At 47.7% G+C, this 13,199-nt stretch overlaps 1 protein-coding gene across 2 annotated transcripts in view; it reads right to left on the reverse strand.

Moving 5' to 3' along the window:
* The window catches only part of PRPF3 (pre-mRNA processing factor 3), a 35,605-nt gene that overhangs the window by 13,106 nt on the left and 9,300 nt on the right, over nucleotides 1–13,199 (reverse strand). For both annotated transcript variants that reach the window (XM_030824647.1, XM_030824646.1), the window contains 5 exons: nucleotides 10,868–10,951; nucleotides 10,436–10,656; nucleotides 8,073–8,379; nucleotides 4,330–4,496; nucleotides 705–784 (listed from right to left, as the gene is read on the reverse strand). In XM_030824647.1, coding sequence (XP_030680507.1) covers nucleotides 705–784; nucleotides 4,330–4,496; nucleotides 8,073–8,379; nucleotides 10,436–10,656; nucleotides 10,868–10,951 — 859 coding nt within the window. The remainder of the gene's footprint in view (nucleotides 1–704; nucleotides 785–4,329; nucleotides 4,497–8,072; nucleotides 8,380–10,435; nucleotides 10,657–10,867; nucleotides 10,952–13,199) is intronic.

Genomic DNA, 13,199 nt, shown 5'->3' on the forward strand with positions numbered 1-13,199 from the left:
GCTGAGGGCTGTTTCCTAGGAACAACCAGGGAACTGTAAATGTAAAGCTTCATGAAATTTTGGTTTTTTCTTTTTTTTTTGAGACAAGGTCTGGCAATATCATCCAGGCTGGAGCGCAGCAGCACCATCTCAGCTCACTGCAACTTCCACCTCCCAGGCTCAAGCCATCCTCCACACCTTAGCCTCCCAAGAGGCTGGGACTACAGATGCACACCACCACGTCCGGCTGATTTTTTATTTTTTGTAGAGATGGGGTTTTGCCATGTTGCCTAGATCTCGAACTCCTGAGCTCAAGCAATCTGCCCACCTCAGCCTCCCAAAGTGCAGTGATTATAGGCATGAGCCACCATACCCAACCAAATTTTTTTTTCCTTGAGGTGGGTCTCACTGTGTTGCCCAGACTGGTCTTGAATTCTTGGCCTCAAGCAATCCTGCCTCGGCCTCCGAAAGTGTTTGGATTAGAGGCATGAGCCACCATGCTTGGCTGCCTCACGAAATTCTAAGCACAGGAATATGCACTTAAAATGTATGTTCACTGATCAAACCACAAACTATTGTCAGGAAAAAACTGAATTAAAAAAAGAATTACACATGGATAGTGGCTATTGTATTGAACAGCACAGATACAGAACATGTCCATCACTGTATAAACTTCCAGTGGATAACGCTGCTCTAGAGACTTGACTCAGGAATCTATACATTACCTGGAGGATTAAGCTGGGCTGGATGTTCAACAAGATTTGTGATTCCAAAATAATCTTCTCTCTTGGGATTTTCCTCTGTACTAAAATTGTAGGAAGAAAAGAAAACACGATATGTGGGTAGAGATGATTCTAAGAGAGGAGTCTCAGAAATACAGTGAAAAAACCCATTCTCTATAATGGGTTCTTGTGCTTGATATACCTAAAATAGCATTTACGTACCTAAAATATATAGTTAAATTACACATAATTTTCATGATGAGAAAACTGAGTCCCTCTATGGTTGAACACACTCTCCACAGCAATCATTCTCAACCTTTTTTCTACCATGCCACAGCTGATAGATGCTATGTTCTCTCTTTAGTGACAATAAGTCCCTGGAACAGTGGCTGACAAAGAATGGGCAAGGCCGTCCGGGAAGAAGTGAGGAGCGCCTCTGCCCGGCCACCCCGTCTGGGAAGTGAGGAGCGCCTCTGCCCGGCCACCCCGTCCGGGAAGTGAGGAGCCCCTCTGCCCAGCCACCCATCGCCTGGGAAGTGAGGAGCGCCTCTGCCCGGCCACCCATAGCCTGGGAAGTGAGGAGCGCCTCTGCCCGGCCACCCATCGTCTGGGAAGTGAGGAGCGCCTCTGCCCGGCCGCCCCGTCTGGGAAGAAGTGAGGAGCGCCTCTGCCCAGCCGCCCCGTCTGGGAAGAAGTGAGGAGCGCCTCTGCCCGGCCGCCTCGTCTGGGAAGAGAGGAGCGCCTCTGCCCGGCCGCCCCGTCCGGGAAGTGAGGAGCGCCTCTGCCCGGCCACCCATCGTCTGGGAAGTGAGGAGCGCCTCTGCCCTGCCACCCATCGTCTGGGAAGTGAGGAGCGCCTCTGCCCGGCCGCCCGCCTGGGAAGTGAGGAGCGCCTCTGCCCTGCCACCCATCGTCTGGGAAGTGAGGAGCGCCTCTGCCTGGCCACCCATCATCTGGGAAGTGAGGTGCGCCTCTGCCCGGCCACCCATCGTCTGGGAAGTGAGGAGCGCCTCTGCCCGGCCACCCATTGTCTGGGAAGTGAGGAGCACCTCTGCCCGGCCACCCCGTCTGGGAAGAAGTGAGGAGCGCCTCTGCCCGGCCGCCCCGTCTGGGAAGAAATGAGGAGCATCTCTGCCCGGCCGCCCCGTCTGGGAAGAATGAGGGCACCTGCGCCCTGGAGGAGAGCCTCTGCCCGGCCGCCCCATCTGGGAAGAAGTGAGGAGCGCTCTGCCGGCCGCCCTCTGGGAGGGGGCGCCTGCCGCCGTCTGGGAAGCGAGGAGCGCCTCTGCCTGGCCGCCCCGTCTGGGATGTGGGGAGTGCCTCTGCCCGACCGCCCCGTCTGGGAGGTCTACCATGGAGGCCAGAAGCAATGTGGGGGCTGGACGTGGTGGCTCACGCCTGTGGTCCCGGCACTCTGGGGGGCCGAGGCGGGTTGATCACTTCAGGCTAGGAGTTCGAGAACAGTCTGGCCAACATGGCGAAACATGAAAAATACAACAGACAAACCAACCAACCAACTCAGTGACAACAAAACAGGTCTACCCTGGAGTCATACTCTAATTTTTTCTATTTTCCTCCCTTTCTGATCCTTTATCCCACTTTCTTTTTCTTCCTCTTCCTTCTCCTTCTTCTTTGTCAAATAGAGGATTGAGTTATTATCACTGATCCATATAAAGTCCCTCTCCCATTTATTTTAATTCCCACCTCCCATTTCTATTCCCCGACTTCCCATGTGCAACCTTCCTAATATGTTTGATACACATCTTTTTGTTTGTATGTATTTTTAGAAAATGTTTATTGTTTTGTGTGCAAAAAAAAATTAATAAAAAAATTTTAAAAAAAAAGAAAAAAAAAAAAAAAGAATGGGCAAGGAAAGCCTAAGACAAAATCTACTAAAGCCATGTATAAGAATGATGGAGCAGGGCCAGGTGCAGTGGCTTATGCCTATAATCCCAGCACTTTGGGAGACAAAGGCAGGTGGATCACCTGAGGTCAGGAGTTTGAGACCAGCTTGGCCAAAGAGTGAAACCCTTGTCTACTAAAAATATAAAAACTGGCCAGGTGTGGTGGTATTTGCCTGTAGTCCTGGATACTTAGGAGGCTGAGCTAGGAGAATTGCTTCAACCCAGGAGACAGAGGTTGCAGCCAGCCAAGATCGTGCCACTGCACTCCCAGCTGGGGCAACAGAATGAGACTCTGTCTTTAAAAAAAAAAGCCGGGCATGGTGGCTCACGCCTGTAATCCCAGCCCTTTAGGAGGCTGAGGTGGGCGGATCACCTGAGGTAGGGAGTTTGAGAACAGCCTGACCAACATGGAGAAACCCCGTTTCTACTAAAAACACAAAAAATTAGCCAGGCGAGGTGGCGCATGCCTGTAATCTCAGCTACTTGGGAGGCTGAGGCAGGAGAATCACTTGAACCCAGGAGGCGGAGGCTGCGGTGAGCCAAGATCGCTCCACTGCACTCCAGCCTGGGCAACAAGAGCGAAACTCTATCTCAGAAAAAAAAAAAAAAAAAAAAAAAAGATGGAACAGATATATTTAAAGCTCTTCAAATGTGTCTTATACCCTTTTTTTTTTGAGACAGAGTTTCACCCTGTTGTCCAGGATAACAGTGCAGTGGTCATGATCATAGCTAACTGCAGCACAGACCCTCCTTGGCTCAAGTGATTCTCTAACATCAGCCTCCTGGGTAGCCAGGACTACAGGCACAAGCCACCATGCCCAGCTACTTTTTTTTTTTTTTAATCTTTGTAGAAACGAGGTCTCACTATATTGCCCAAGCTGGTCTTTAACTCCTGGGCTGAAGCAGTCCTTCAGCCCTCAGCCTCCCAAAGTGCTGGAATAACAGGTGTCAGCCACCGAGCCCAGCCTTATATGCTATATTTACCATTATCTCACCTACCAACTAATAATCCTTGCTCTGTCACAATGAGATCTTTAGGAAATGTAAACACCTATAATACGTAGCAAAAGAATGTAATTAAGGAAAATAACGATAAAAACAGGCAACAACGTGTAACAGAGCAAAAAGAATTCTAGACTTTGCTTTTGTAGATTGTGTCCCTGGTTATCCTACATTAACCCCAAAAGCTAAAAACAGCCTATATGATATATCACTTACAAATGCAGGAGCTTGGCCAGGTGCAGTGGCTCACACCTGTAATCCCAGCACTTTGGGAGGCTAAGGCGGGAGGATCACCTGAGGTCAGGAGTTCGAGACCAGCCTGGCCACCATGGCAAAACCCTGTCTCTATCAAAAATACAAAAAGCAGACAGGCGTGGTGGCACGCACCTGTAGTTCCAGCTACTCAGCGGGCTGAGGTTCAAGGAGAATTCAAGGAGAATCTCTTGAACCCGGGAGGTGGAGGTTGCAGTGAGCCGAGATCGTGCCACTGCACTCCAGCCTGGGTGACAGAGCGAGACTCCCTCTCAAAAAAAAAAACAAAAAACAAAAAAAACAGGACCTTGTGTACAGTTACTTATCTCTCTTGGATTTAAAAATTTTAATTAATGAATGAGTACCATCCTTCCCACTAAAACCATAGCTTTACTAAAAGGTATTAACTTGAATCTTAAACTCAGCTGATTAAAAACTGTTTTTTTAAAAAGGTACTAAAACAAACTCACAGATCAAAGCCATTGGGGATTATGTAAGAGTCCCACCACTCAATTTCAGGAATATCTCCTTCCTTTAGCTCCTTCTTAGGAGCAATGAGGGCAAGCCTAGTCGAAGTATGGATGCCTGTTTTTCGAGCTGCTTGTGAAATCTCTGCCTGTAGCTTCTCCAGTTGAGCCTAAAAACAAGATAATCCAAGACAGAAAGATAAATTGGAGTCATAGAAAACAAAATTTGTAGAATCTCAATTTTTTTTTTTTGAGATGGAGTTTCGTTCTTCTTGCCCAGGCTGGAGTGCAATGGCATGGTCTTGGCTAACAGCAACCTCCACCTTCCAGATTTAAGTGATTCTCCTGCCTAAGCCTCCTCAGTAGCTGGGATTACAGGCATGTGCCACCACCCTCAGCTAATTTTGTACTTTTAGTAGAGATGGGGTTTCTCCATGTTGCTCAGCCTGGTCTCAAACTCCTGACCTCAGGTCATCTGCCTGCCCTGGCCTCCCAAAGTGATGGGATTACAGGCATGAGCCACTGTGCCCGGCCAGAATCCCAAATTTTTTTTTTTTTTTTTTTTTTTTTCAGACGGAGTCTCGCTCTGTCACCCAGGCTGGAGTGCAGAGGCACGATCTTGGTTCACTGTAAGCTCCGCCTCCCGGGTTCATGCCATTCTCCTGCCTCAGCCTCCCAAGGCGCCCGTCACCATGCCCGGCTCATTTTTTTGTATTTTTAGTAGAGAAGGGGTTTCACCGTGTTAGCCAGGATGGTCTCGATCTCCTGACCTCGTGATCCACCCACCTCGGCCAAGAATCCCAAATTTTAAAACATTTCCCCGTCGAACTCTTTTTTTTTTGTTGTTGTTTTTTTTTTTGAGACGGAGTCTTGCTCTGTGCCCCAGGCTGGAGTGCAGTGGCGCGATCTCGGCTCACTGCAAGCTCCGCCTCCCGGGTTCACGCCATTCTCCTGCCTCAGCCTCCCGAGTAGCTGGGACTACAGGCGCCCGCCAACACACCCGGCTAATTTTTTGCATTTTTAGTAGAGACGGGGTTTCACTGTGTTAGCCAGGATGGTCTCGATCTCCTGACCTCGTGATCCGCCCGCCTCGGCCTCCCAAAGTGCTGGGATTACAGGCTTGAGCCACCGCGCCCGGCCCGTCGAACTCTTTACATCTAACGCAACAACTTCATAATTTCTGAAAGCTTATAAAGCAGTTGTTCTGCTTTATTTTATCCTTTACTTAGTTCATTTACATAGATCTCACCTTCACCCCCTCCCTTCACTCCACAGTATATGCCTGCAGTAAATACACAGAAATAGAATTTTATGGCCGGGTGTGGTGGCTCACGCCTGTAATCCCAGCACTTTGGGAGGCCGAGGCAGGCAGATCATGAGGTCAGGAGATCAAGACCATCCTGGCTAACACAGTGAAATCCCGTCTCTACTAAAAATACAAAAAAATTAGCTGGGCGTGGTGGCGGGCGCCTGTAGTCCCAGCTACTCGGGAGGCTGAGGCAGGAGAATGGTGTGAACCCGGGAGGCAGAGCTTGCAGTGAGCTGAGATTGTGCCACTGTACTCCAGCCTGGGTGACAGAGCGAGACTGCGTCTCAAAAAAAAAAAAAAAAAAATTTTATGAAAACCTCAGTTTGAGAGGATAAAAAGAAGGCAAAGGTCATTCAATCTACAATCAATTCAACTCTCCAGGTGTACTGTCTGCATTAAATTTTAACTACAGGCAAGCCTTCCTTAGTCACTCAGAATGTTTCAAATTGTTTCCCCCCACTTAGTTGTATGTGGAGAATTTTCAAACTCAATTTCATAATATTTCCACTTATGTAGAAACGAATTAGGAAGTAAAATCTGCTAAAAAAAAATTATGGGCCGGGTGCGGTGGCTCAAGCCTGTAATCCCAGCACTTTGGGAGGCCGAGGCGGGCGGATCAAGAGGTCAGGAGATCGAGACCATCTTGGCTAACACAGTGAAACCCCGTCTCTACTAAAATACAAAAAATTAGCCGGGCGTGTTGGTGGGCGCCTGTAGTCCCAGCTACTCGGGAGGCTGAGGCAGGAGAATGGTGTGAACCCGGGAGGCAGAGCTTGCAGTGAGCTGAGATCGCGCCACTGCACTCCAGCCTGGGCGACAGAGCGAGACTCCGTCTCAAAAAAAAATTATGTATTATAGAAATAAATGCATTTTTTTTTTTTTTTTTTTTTTTTTTGAGATGGAGTTTCGCTCTTTTGCCCAGGCTGGAGTGCAGTGGTGCGATCTCGGCTCACTGCAACCTCTGCCTTCCACTTTCAAGTGATTCTCCTGACTCAGCCTCCCAAGTAGCTAGGATTACAGGCACCCGCCACCACGCTCGGTTAATTTTTGTACTTTTAGTAGAGATGGGGTTTCACCACGTTGGGCAGGCTGGTCTCAAACTCCTGACCTCGTGATCCACCCACCTCAGCCTCCCAAAGCGCTGGGATTACAGGCTTGAGCCACCTTGTCCAGTACATTTTTCAAAGTACTCATTGCTTTAAATCAGGGGTCCCCAACCCACGTCTGTGGCCTTTTAGGAAATGGGCTGCACAACAGGTGAGCAGCACAACAGGTGAGCAGCAGGCAAGCCAACAGAGTTTCATCTGTACTTACAATTGCTCCCCATTACCTGCATTATGGCCTGAGCTCCACCTCCTGTCAGATCATCAGTGGCATTAGATTTTCATAGGAGCTTGAACCCTATTGTGAACTGTACATGTGAGGAGGCTATGTTGCACATTCCTTATGAGAATCTAATGCCTGATGATCTGTCACTGTCTCCCATCACACCCAAATGGGACCATCTCAGCAGGAAAACAAGCTCAAGGCTCCCAGTGATTTTATATTATGGTGAGTTATATAATTATTTCATCATATATTACAATAAAATAATAATAGAAATAGGCCAGCAGAGTGGCTCACGCCTGTAATCCCAGCACTTTGGGAGGTCAAGGCAGGCAGATCACAAGGTCAGGAGTTTAAGACCAGCTGGGCCAACATAGTGAAACCCTGTCTCTACTAAAAATACAAAAAATTAGTCAGGCATGGCGGCACATGCCTGTAGTCCCAGCTACTCAGGAGGCTGAAGCAGGTGAATCGCTTGAACCCAGGAGGCAGAGGTTGCAGTGAGCTGAGATTGTACCACTGCACTCCAGCCCAGGTAAGAGTGCAAGACTCCATCCCCCTCCCCGCCCAAAAAATAAAAAATAAAAAATGGCGGGTGCGGTGGCTCACGCCTGTAATCCCAGCACTTTGGGGGGACAAGGTGGGCAGATCACCTGAGGTCAGGAGTTCAAGACCAGCCTGACCAAATGGAGAAACCCCGTTTCTACCAAAAATACAAAATTAGCCAGGCATGGTGGCACATGCCTGTGATCCCAGCTACTCGAGAGGCTGAGACAGGAGAATCGCTTGAACCTGGGAGCCGAAGGTTGCAGTAAGCCGAGATCGCACCATTGCACTCCAGCCTGGGCAACAAGAGCGACACTCCATCTCGAAAAAAAAAATAATAATAAAGTACACAATAAATGTAATGTGCTTGAACCATCACGAAACGATCCTTATTCCAGGGGAAAAATTATCTTCCATGAAACGAGTCCCTGGTGCCAAAAAGGTTGAAGACTGCTGCTTTAAATGACCTATTTATCTAATTTCCTAGAACAGAGAGATTTAACAATGTTTTCTTGTTGGCTTCTTAACTTTTTCCAAATTCTGTGTTATACTCTACGCCAGATACCTTTGTCCGTAATCGCTGAGCAATCTTCTCAAATTTGCCCTTGTCATGGAATTTAAAAGTGCGTCTCTGGCGCTGGGAGGGGGCAATGGAGACTCGGGGGTCAAAAAAGGTATTGGATTCCATGTCTTCTGATGGCTTTTCCTTTAGTTGTTGCTTGAATTGTTCCCTCTTCACAGCACGAATATTGGCTTTCAGAGTAGGCATGCGGTGTGTCAGCTCAATCTCCTTGCCTGTTGCATCTACAGTGCGCCCTTGTTCATCCAGGATCAGTGGGGTAGGTTTTGTTTGGTCTTTTAACTCCACCTTCCTGAAAAATAGCCCGCAAAGAAATAAATCCTGTATGGAACATCAAGACAAGCAAAAAACAAAATAAAGCCAGGCGTGGTGGCTCAAGCCTGGAACCACAGCATTTTGGGAGGCCAAGGCAGAGGGATCACTTGAGCCCAGGAGTTAAAGACCAGTCTGGCCAACACAAGGAGACCCCATCTCAACAAAAAATTTAAAATTAGCTGGGTGCAGTGGCATATACCTGTGGTCCCAGCTACTCAGGAGGTTGAGGAGGATCACTTGAGCCCAGGAAGTCGAGGCTGCAGTGCCTTCTCTATAAGAGTTATTTGGATGGACGGGCGTGGTGGCTCACACTGTAATCCCAGCACTTTGGGAGGCTGAGGCGGGTGGATCACTTGAGCCCAGGAGTTCAAGACCAGCCTTGGCAACACAGTGAAACACCATCTCTATAAAAAATACAAAATTTAGACGGGCACCTATAGTCCCAGCTACTGAACCTGGGAAGCAGAGGTTGCAGGGAGCCGAGATCACTGCACTCCAACCTGGGCGACAGAGTGAGACTCCCTCTCAACAACAACAACAACAACAACAACAAAAGGACAATACAATAATTCTAGAGAACAATCTCATCAGTGAGTAATACCATCTTTTTTTTTTGAGACATGGTCTCACTCTGTTGCCCAGGCTAAAGTACAGTGGCACAATCACAGCTCATTGCAACCTCAACCTTCCAGGCCCAAAGAAATTCTCCCACCTCAGCCTCCTAAGTAGCTAGAACTACAGGCATGCTCTACCATGCCTGGCTAATTTTTGTATATTTTAGAGAGATGGGGTTTTGCCATGTTGCCTGGGCTGGTCTTGAACTCCTGAGCTCAAGCAAGCTACCAGTCTCGGCCTCCCAAAGTGCTGGGATTACAGGTGTGAGCCACTGTGCCCTGCCAATAGTATCTTGATTAAAAATATCAAAGTGGATATTTCAGTATACAGGACAACCGAATGAAATGAGTTTATAAATTATATGAATTTATAATCCTATCTTTCCTTATCCCTGAATTCTTACATCAGTCATGGAATGCCAGACCAACTGCAGATGCTAAAAAAAAATGTAACATCTTTGACCAGTTGCAGAGGAACCTCAGATCTAATCTCACACAATGTGGTTTAATGGATAAATCTGAGTTTGAAACCAGGAAGGAAACCTGGCTCTACTCCTAGCTCCCATATTAGATGAATAACCTTAATCTCAGTTATATCAATCATAAGAAGATAATAAACCCTGCAACAGGGAAGACGAGAAAAAATTCAACTGGTTAATCAACCACACCTAAGAAATATGAAACTGTGTAGGCCAGGCGCAGTGGCTCACGCTTGTAATCCCAGCACTTTGGGAGGCCTAGGCGGGCGGATCACGAGGTCAGGAGATCGAGACCACGGTGAAACCCTGTCTCCACTAACAATACAAAAAATTAGCCGGGCGTAGTGGCAGGCGCCTGTAGTCCCAGCTACTCGGAGAGGCTGAGGCAGGAGAATGGCACGAACCCGGGAGGCGGAGCTTGCAGTGAGCCGAGATTGCGCCACTGCACTCCAGCCTGGGTGACAGGGCGAGACTCCGTCTCAAAAAAAAAAAAAAAAAAAAAAAGAAATATGAAACTGTGAGAAATGATCTAGGTTCTGTGGAAAAAGAGGATCGGCAATATGTTGTTTGTTGTTTTCTTTGAGCCAGAGTCTCCCTCTGTCACCCACGCAGTGGCATGATCTCAGCTCACTGCAACCTCTGCCTCCTGAGTTCATGCGATTCTCCTGCCTCAGCCTCCTGAGTAGCTGGGATTACAGGCATACACCACCACGCCAGGCTAATTTTTTTATTTTTAGTAGAGATGGGGTTTCACCATAATGGCCAGGCTGGTCTCAAACTCCTGGCTCCTGACCTCAGGTGATCCACCTACCTCAGCCTCCCAAAGTGCTATGATTACAGGCCTGAGGCACTGCACCCAGCCAGATCAGTAACATTCAAAGGTATTTATTGCTTCTCAAACTTCAGAAATGAAAAGGTATTCCATGAAATAGACACTCACGGGGGAGCAATGCCCATGGCATGGAGATTAGCCAGGCCCACCATGTTGGCATTGCCGATGAGTCCTGGCTTCAGTGCTAGCTGGGCTTGGATTCGAGCTTGTAGTTCAGCTGCTTTCCTTGCCTTCTCAATGGCATCATTCATGAAAGTGGCAGCCTGGGAGGGCTGAATAGTGTTGCCAATTGGAAGCCGCTCTGGTTGGGAGGAAGAAGGAGTCTTTGGCTGTGAGATAGAGAAAAAGAAATCAGAGGAATTAAGACAGGCAGACAAATACACATACATACACACAAATATACACACACATTATGGTAGACTGTAGTAGATGATTATGAAGTGAAACATGCAGTCACCTCTTCTAGTCTCTCATTTTGAGTGGATGGCAAGAAATTCTGTGTCAAAGATTATTCTGTTCAGAGTAATCTAGACACAATACCTGAGGTGTAGGGGGGCTAATGAAGCTCAGCTGTTTTTTCCTCTCCTCGATTTGTCGCGTTGCTGCCTCCATCATCTGTTTGATCTGCTCTCCAGGAAAAAAATTGAAAAACTGTTAATTTCTCCTTTTTACTTCTCCCATTCAGGTTTTTAAACCCACAAGGCTCTCAGGTCTAGACACTTAAAATTTTTTGAATGACTATACCACATTCTGCCTGCATCATAGTGCAAAAAATTTAGTCAAGATAAGTGAGCATTGGAATTTTTCAACTCATGTTCCTAAAGCAAGATTAGCATATTAGGTAGTAATATAGTGTGATGATTGAGCCTCTGGAGTCAGAGAAACCTGAGTTTGAATCTTAACTCTGCCACTTACTGCCTTTGTTATCTTGGATAGGGAACTTAGTCTCTAAACCTCCTAAGTGTCTAGAAGGGGGAAAAAAACAGTACCTACCTTATAGGTCTAGTGTAACCACTTAAATAATGCATGCAAACCTAACAGAACCTACACAAAATATTATACTTAATTTTTTTTTTTTTTTTTTGAGATGGAGTCTCGTTCCGTCACCCAGGCTGGAGTGCAGTGGCACGATCTCGGCTCACTGCAAGCTCTGCCTCCTGGGTTCATACCATTCTCCTGCCTCAGCCTCCCAAGTAGCTGGGACTCTAGGTGCCCACCACCACGCCCGGCTAATTTTTTGTATTTTTAGTAGAGACCGGGTTTCACCCTGTTAGCCAGGATGGTCTCGATCTCCTGACCTCGTGATCCGCCCACCTAGGCCTCCCAACGTGCTGGGATTACAGGTGTGAGCCATTGCGCCCAGCCTATACTTAATTTTTTTAAAAAATCATGATATTGGCCGGGCGCGGTGGCTCACGCTTGTAATCCCAGCACTTTGGGAGGCCGAGGCAGGCGGATCACGAGGTCAGGAGATCGAGACCACGGTGAAACCCTGTCTCTACTAAAAATATAAAAAAATCAGCCGGGCGTGGTGGCGGGCGCCTGTAGTCCCAGCTACTCGGAGAGGCTGTGGCAGGAGAATGGCGTGAACCCGGGAGGCGGAGCTTGCAGTGAGCCGAGATCGCGCCACTGCACTCCAGCCTGGGCGGCAGAGCGAGACTCCGCCTCAAAAAAAAAAAAAAAAAAAAAAAAAAAAAAAAAAAAAAAAATCATGATATTAGTACTTGAACTACTAGTTTGGGGAACAAGAGACGATGGTGCAAAGACCTGATCACTAGTCTCTATAAACCCCTTCTGTCCTAAAGAAGTTCAGAATGATAAGCTTTGAGGGTATGGCCAAACAACTCCTCTTGCATTTTGCAAAACAGACCTGTTCTTAAACTGCTTCAAGATATTTTTAAACATTTGTCTTTAATATTTTTTCTTGAATAGGTAATATATTCAAAATTCAAAAATTACGGAAGTGTCGGGCGTTGTGGCTCATGCCTGTAATCCCAGCACTTTGAGAGGCTGAGGTGGGCGAATCACTTGAGGTCACGAGCTGAAGACCAGCCTGGCTAACATGGTGAAACACCGTCTCTAATAAAAATACAAAAATTAGCCGGGTGTGGTGGTGGGCGCCTGTAATGCCAGCTACTCAGGAGGCTGAGGCAGGAGAAGCGCTTGAATCCAGAAGGCGGAGGTTACAGTGAGCCAAGATCATGCCACTGCACTCCAGCCTGGATAACAGAGGGAGACTCCGTCTCTAAATAAATAAAGAAGGAAAGAAAATAAAAAAATTAAAAATTACAGGGCTGGGCGTGGTGGCTCACACCTGTAATCCCAACACTTTGGGAGGCCGAGGTGGGTGGATCATGAGGTCAGTTGTTTGAGACCAGCCTGCCCAACATGGTGAAACCCCGTCTCTACTAAAAATACAAAAATTAGCTGGACATGGTGATGCACGTCTGTAATCCTAGCTACTCAGGAGGCTGAGGCAGGAGAACTGCTGCAACCCAGGAGGCGGACATTGCAGTGAGCTGAGATCACGGCACTGCACTCCAGCCTAGGCAACAGTGCAAGGGCGAGACTCCATCTCAAAAACTAAAATAAAATAAAATGAAAAATTACAGGCTGGGCCCGGTGGCTCACGTCTGTAATCCCAGCACTTTGAGAGGCCGAGGCGGGCGGATCATGAGGTCAGGAGTTCGAGACCAGCCTGACCAACATGGTGAAACCCTGTCTCTACTAAACATACAAAAAAATTAGCTAGGCGTGGTGGCACGTGCCTGTAATCCCAGCTACTCAAGGGACTGAGGCAGAAGAATAGCTTGAACCCAGGAGGTGGAGGTTGCAGTGAGCCGAGATTGCGCCATTACACTCCAGCCTGGGC

Source organism: Nomascus leucogenys, chromosome 12 (assembly GCF_006542625.1).
Source record: "Nomascus leucogenys isolate Asia chromosome 12, Asia_NLE_v1, whole genome shotgun sequence".
Lineage (NCBI taxonomy): Eukaryota > Metazoa > Chordata > Mammalia > Primates > Hylobatidae > Nomascus > Nomascus leucogenys.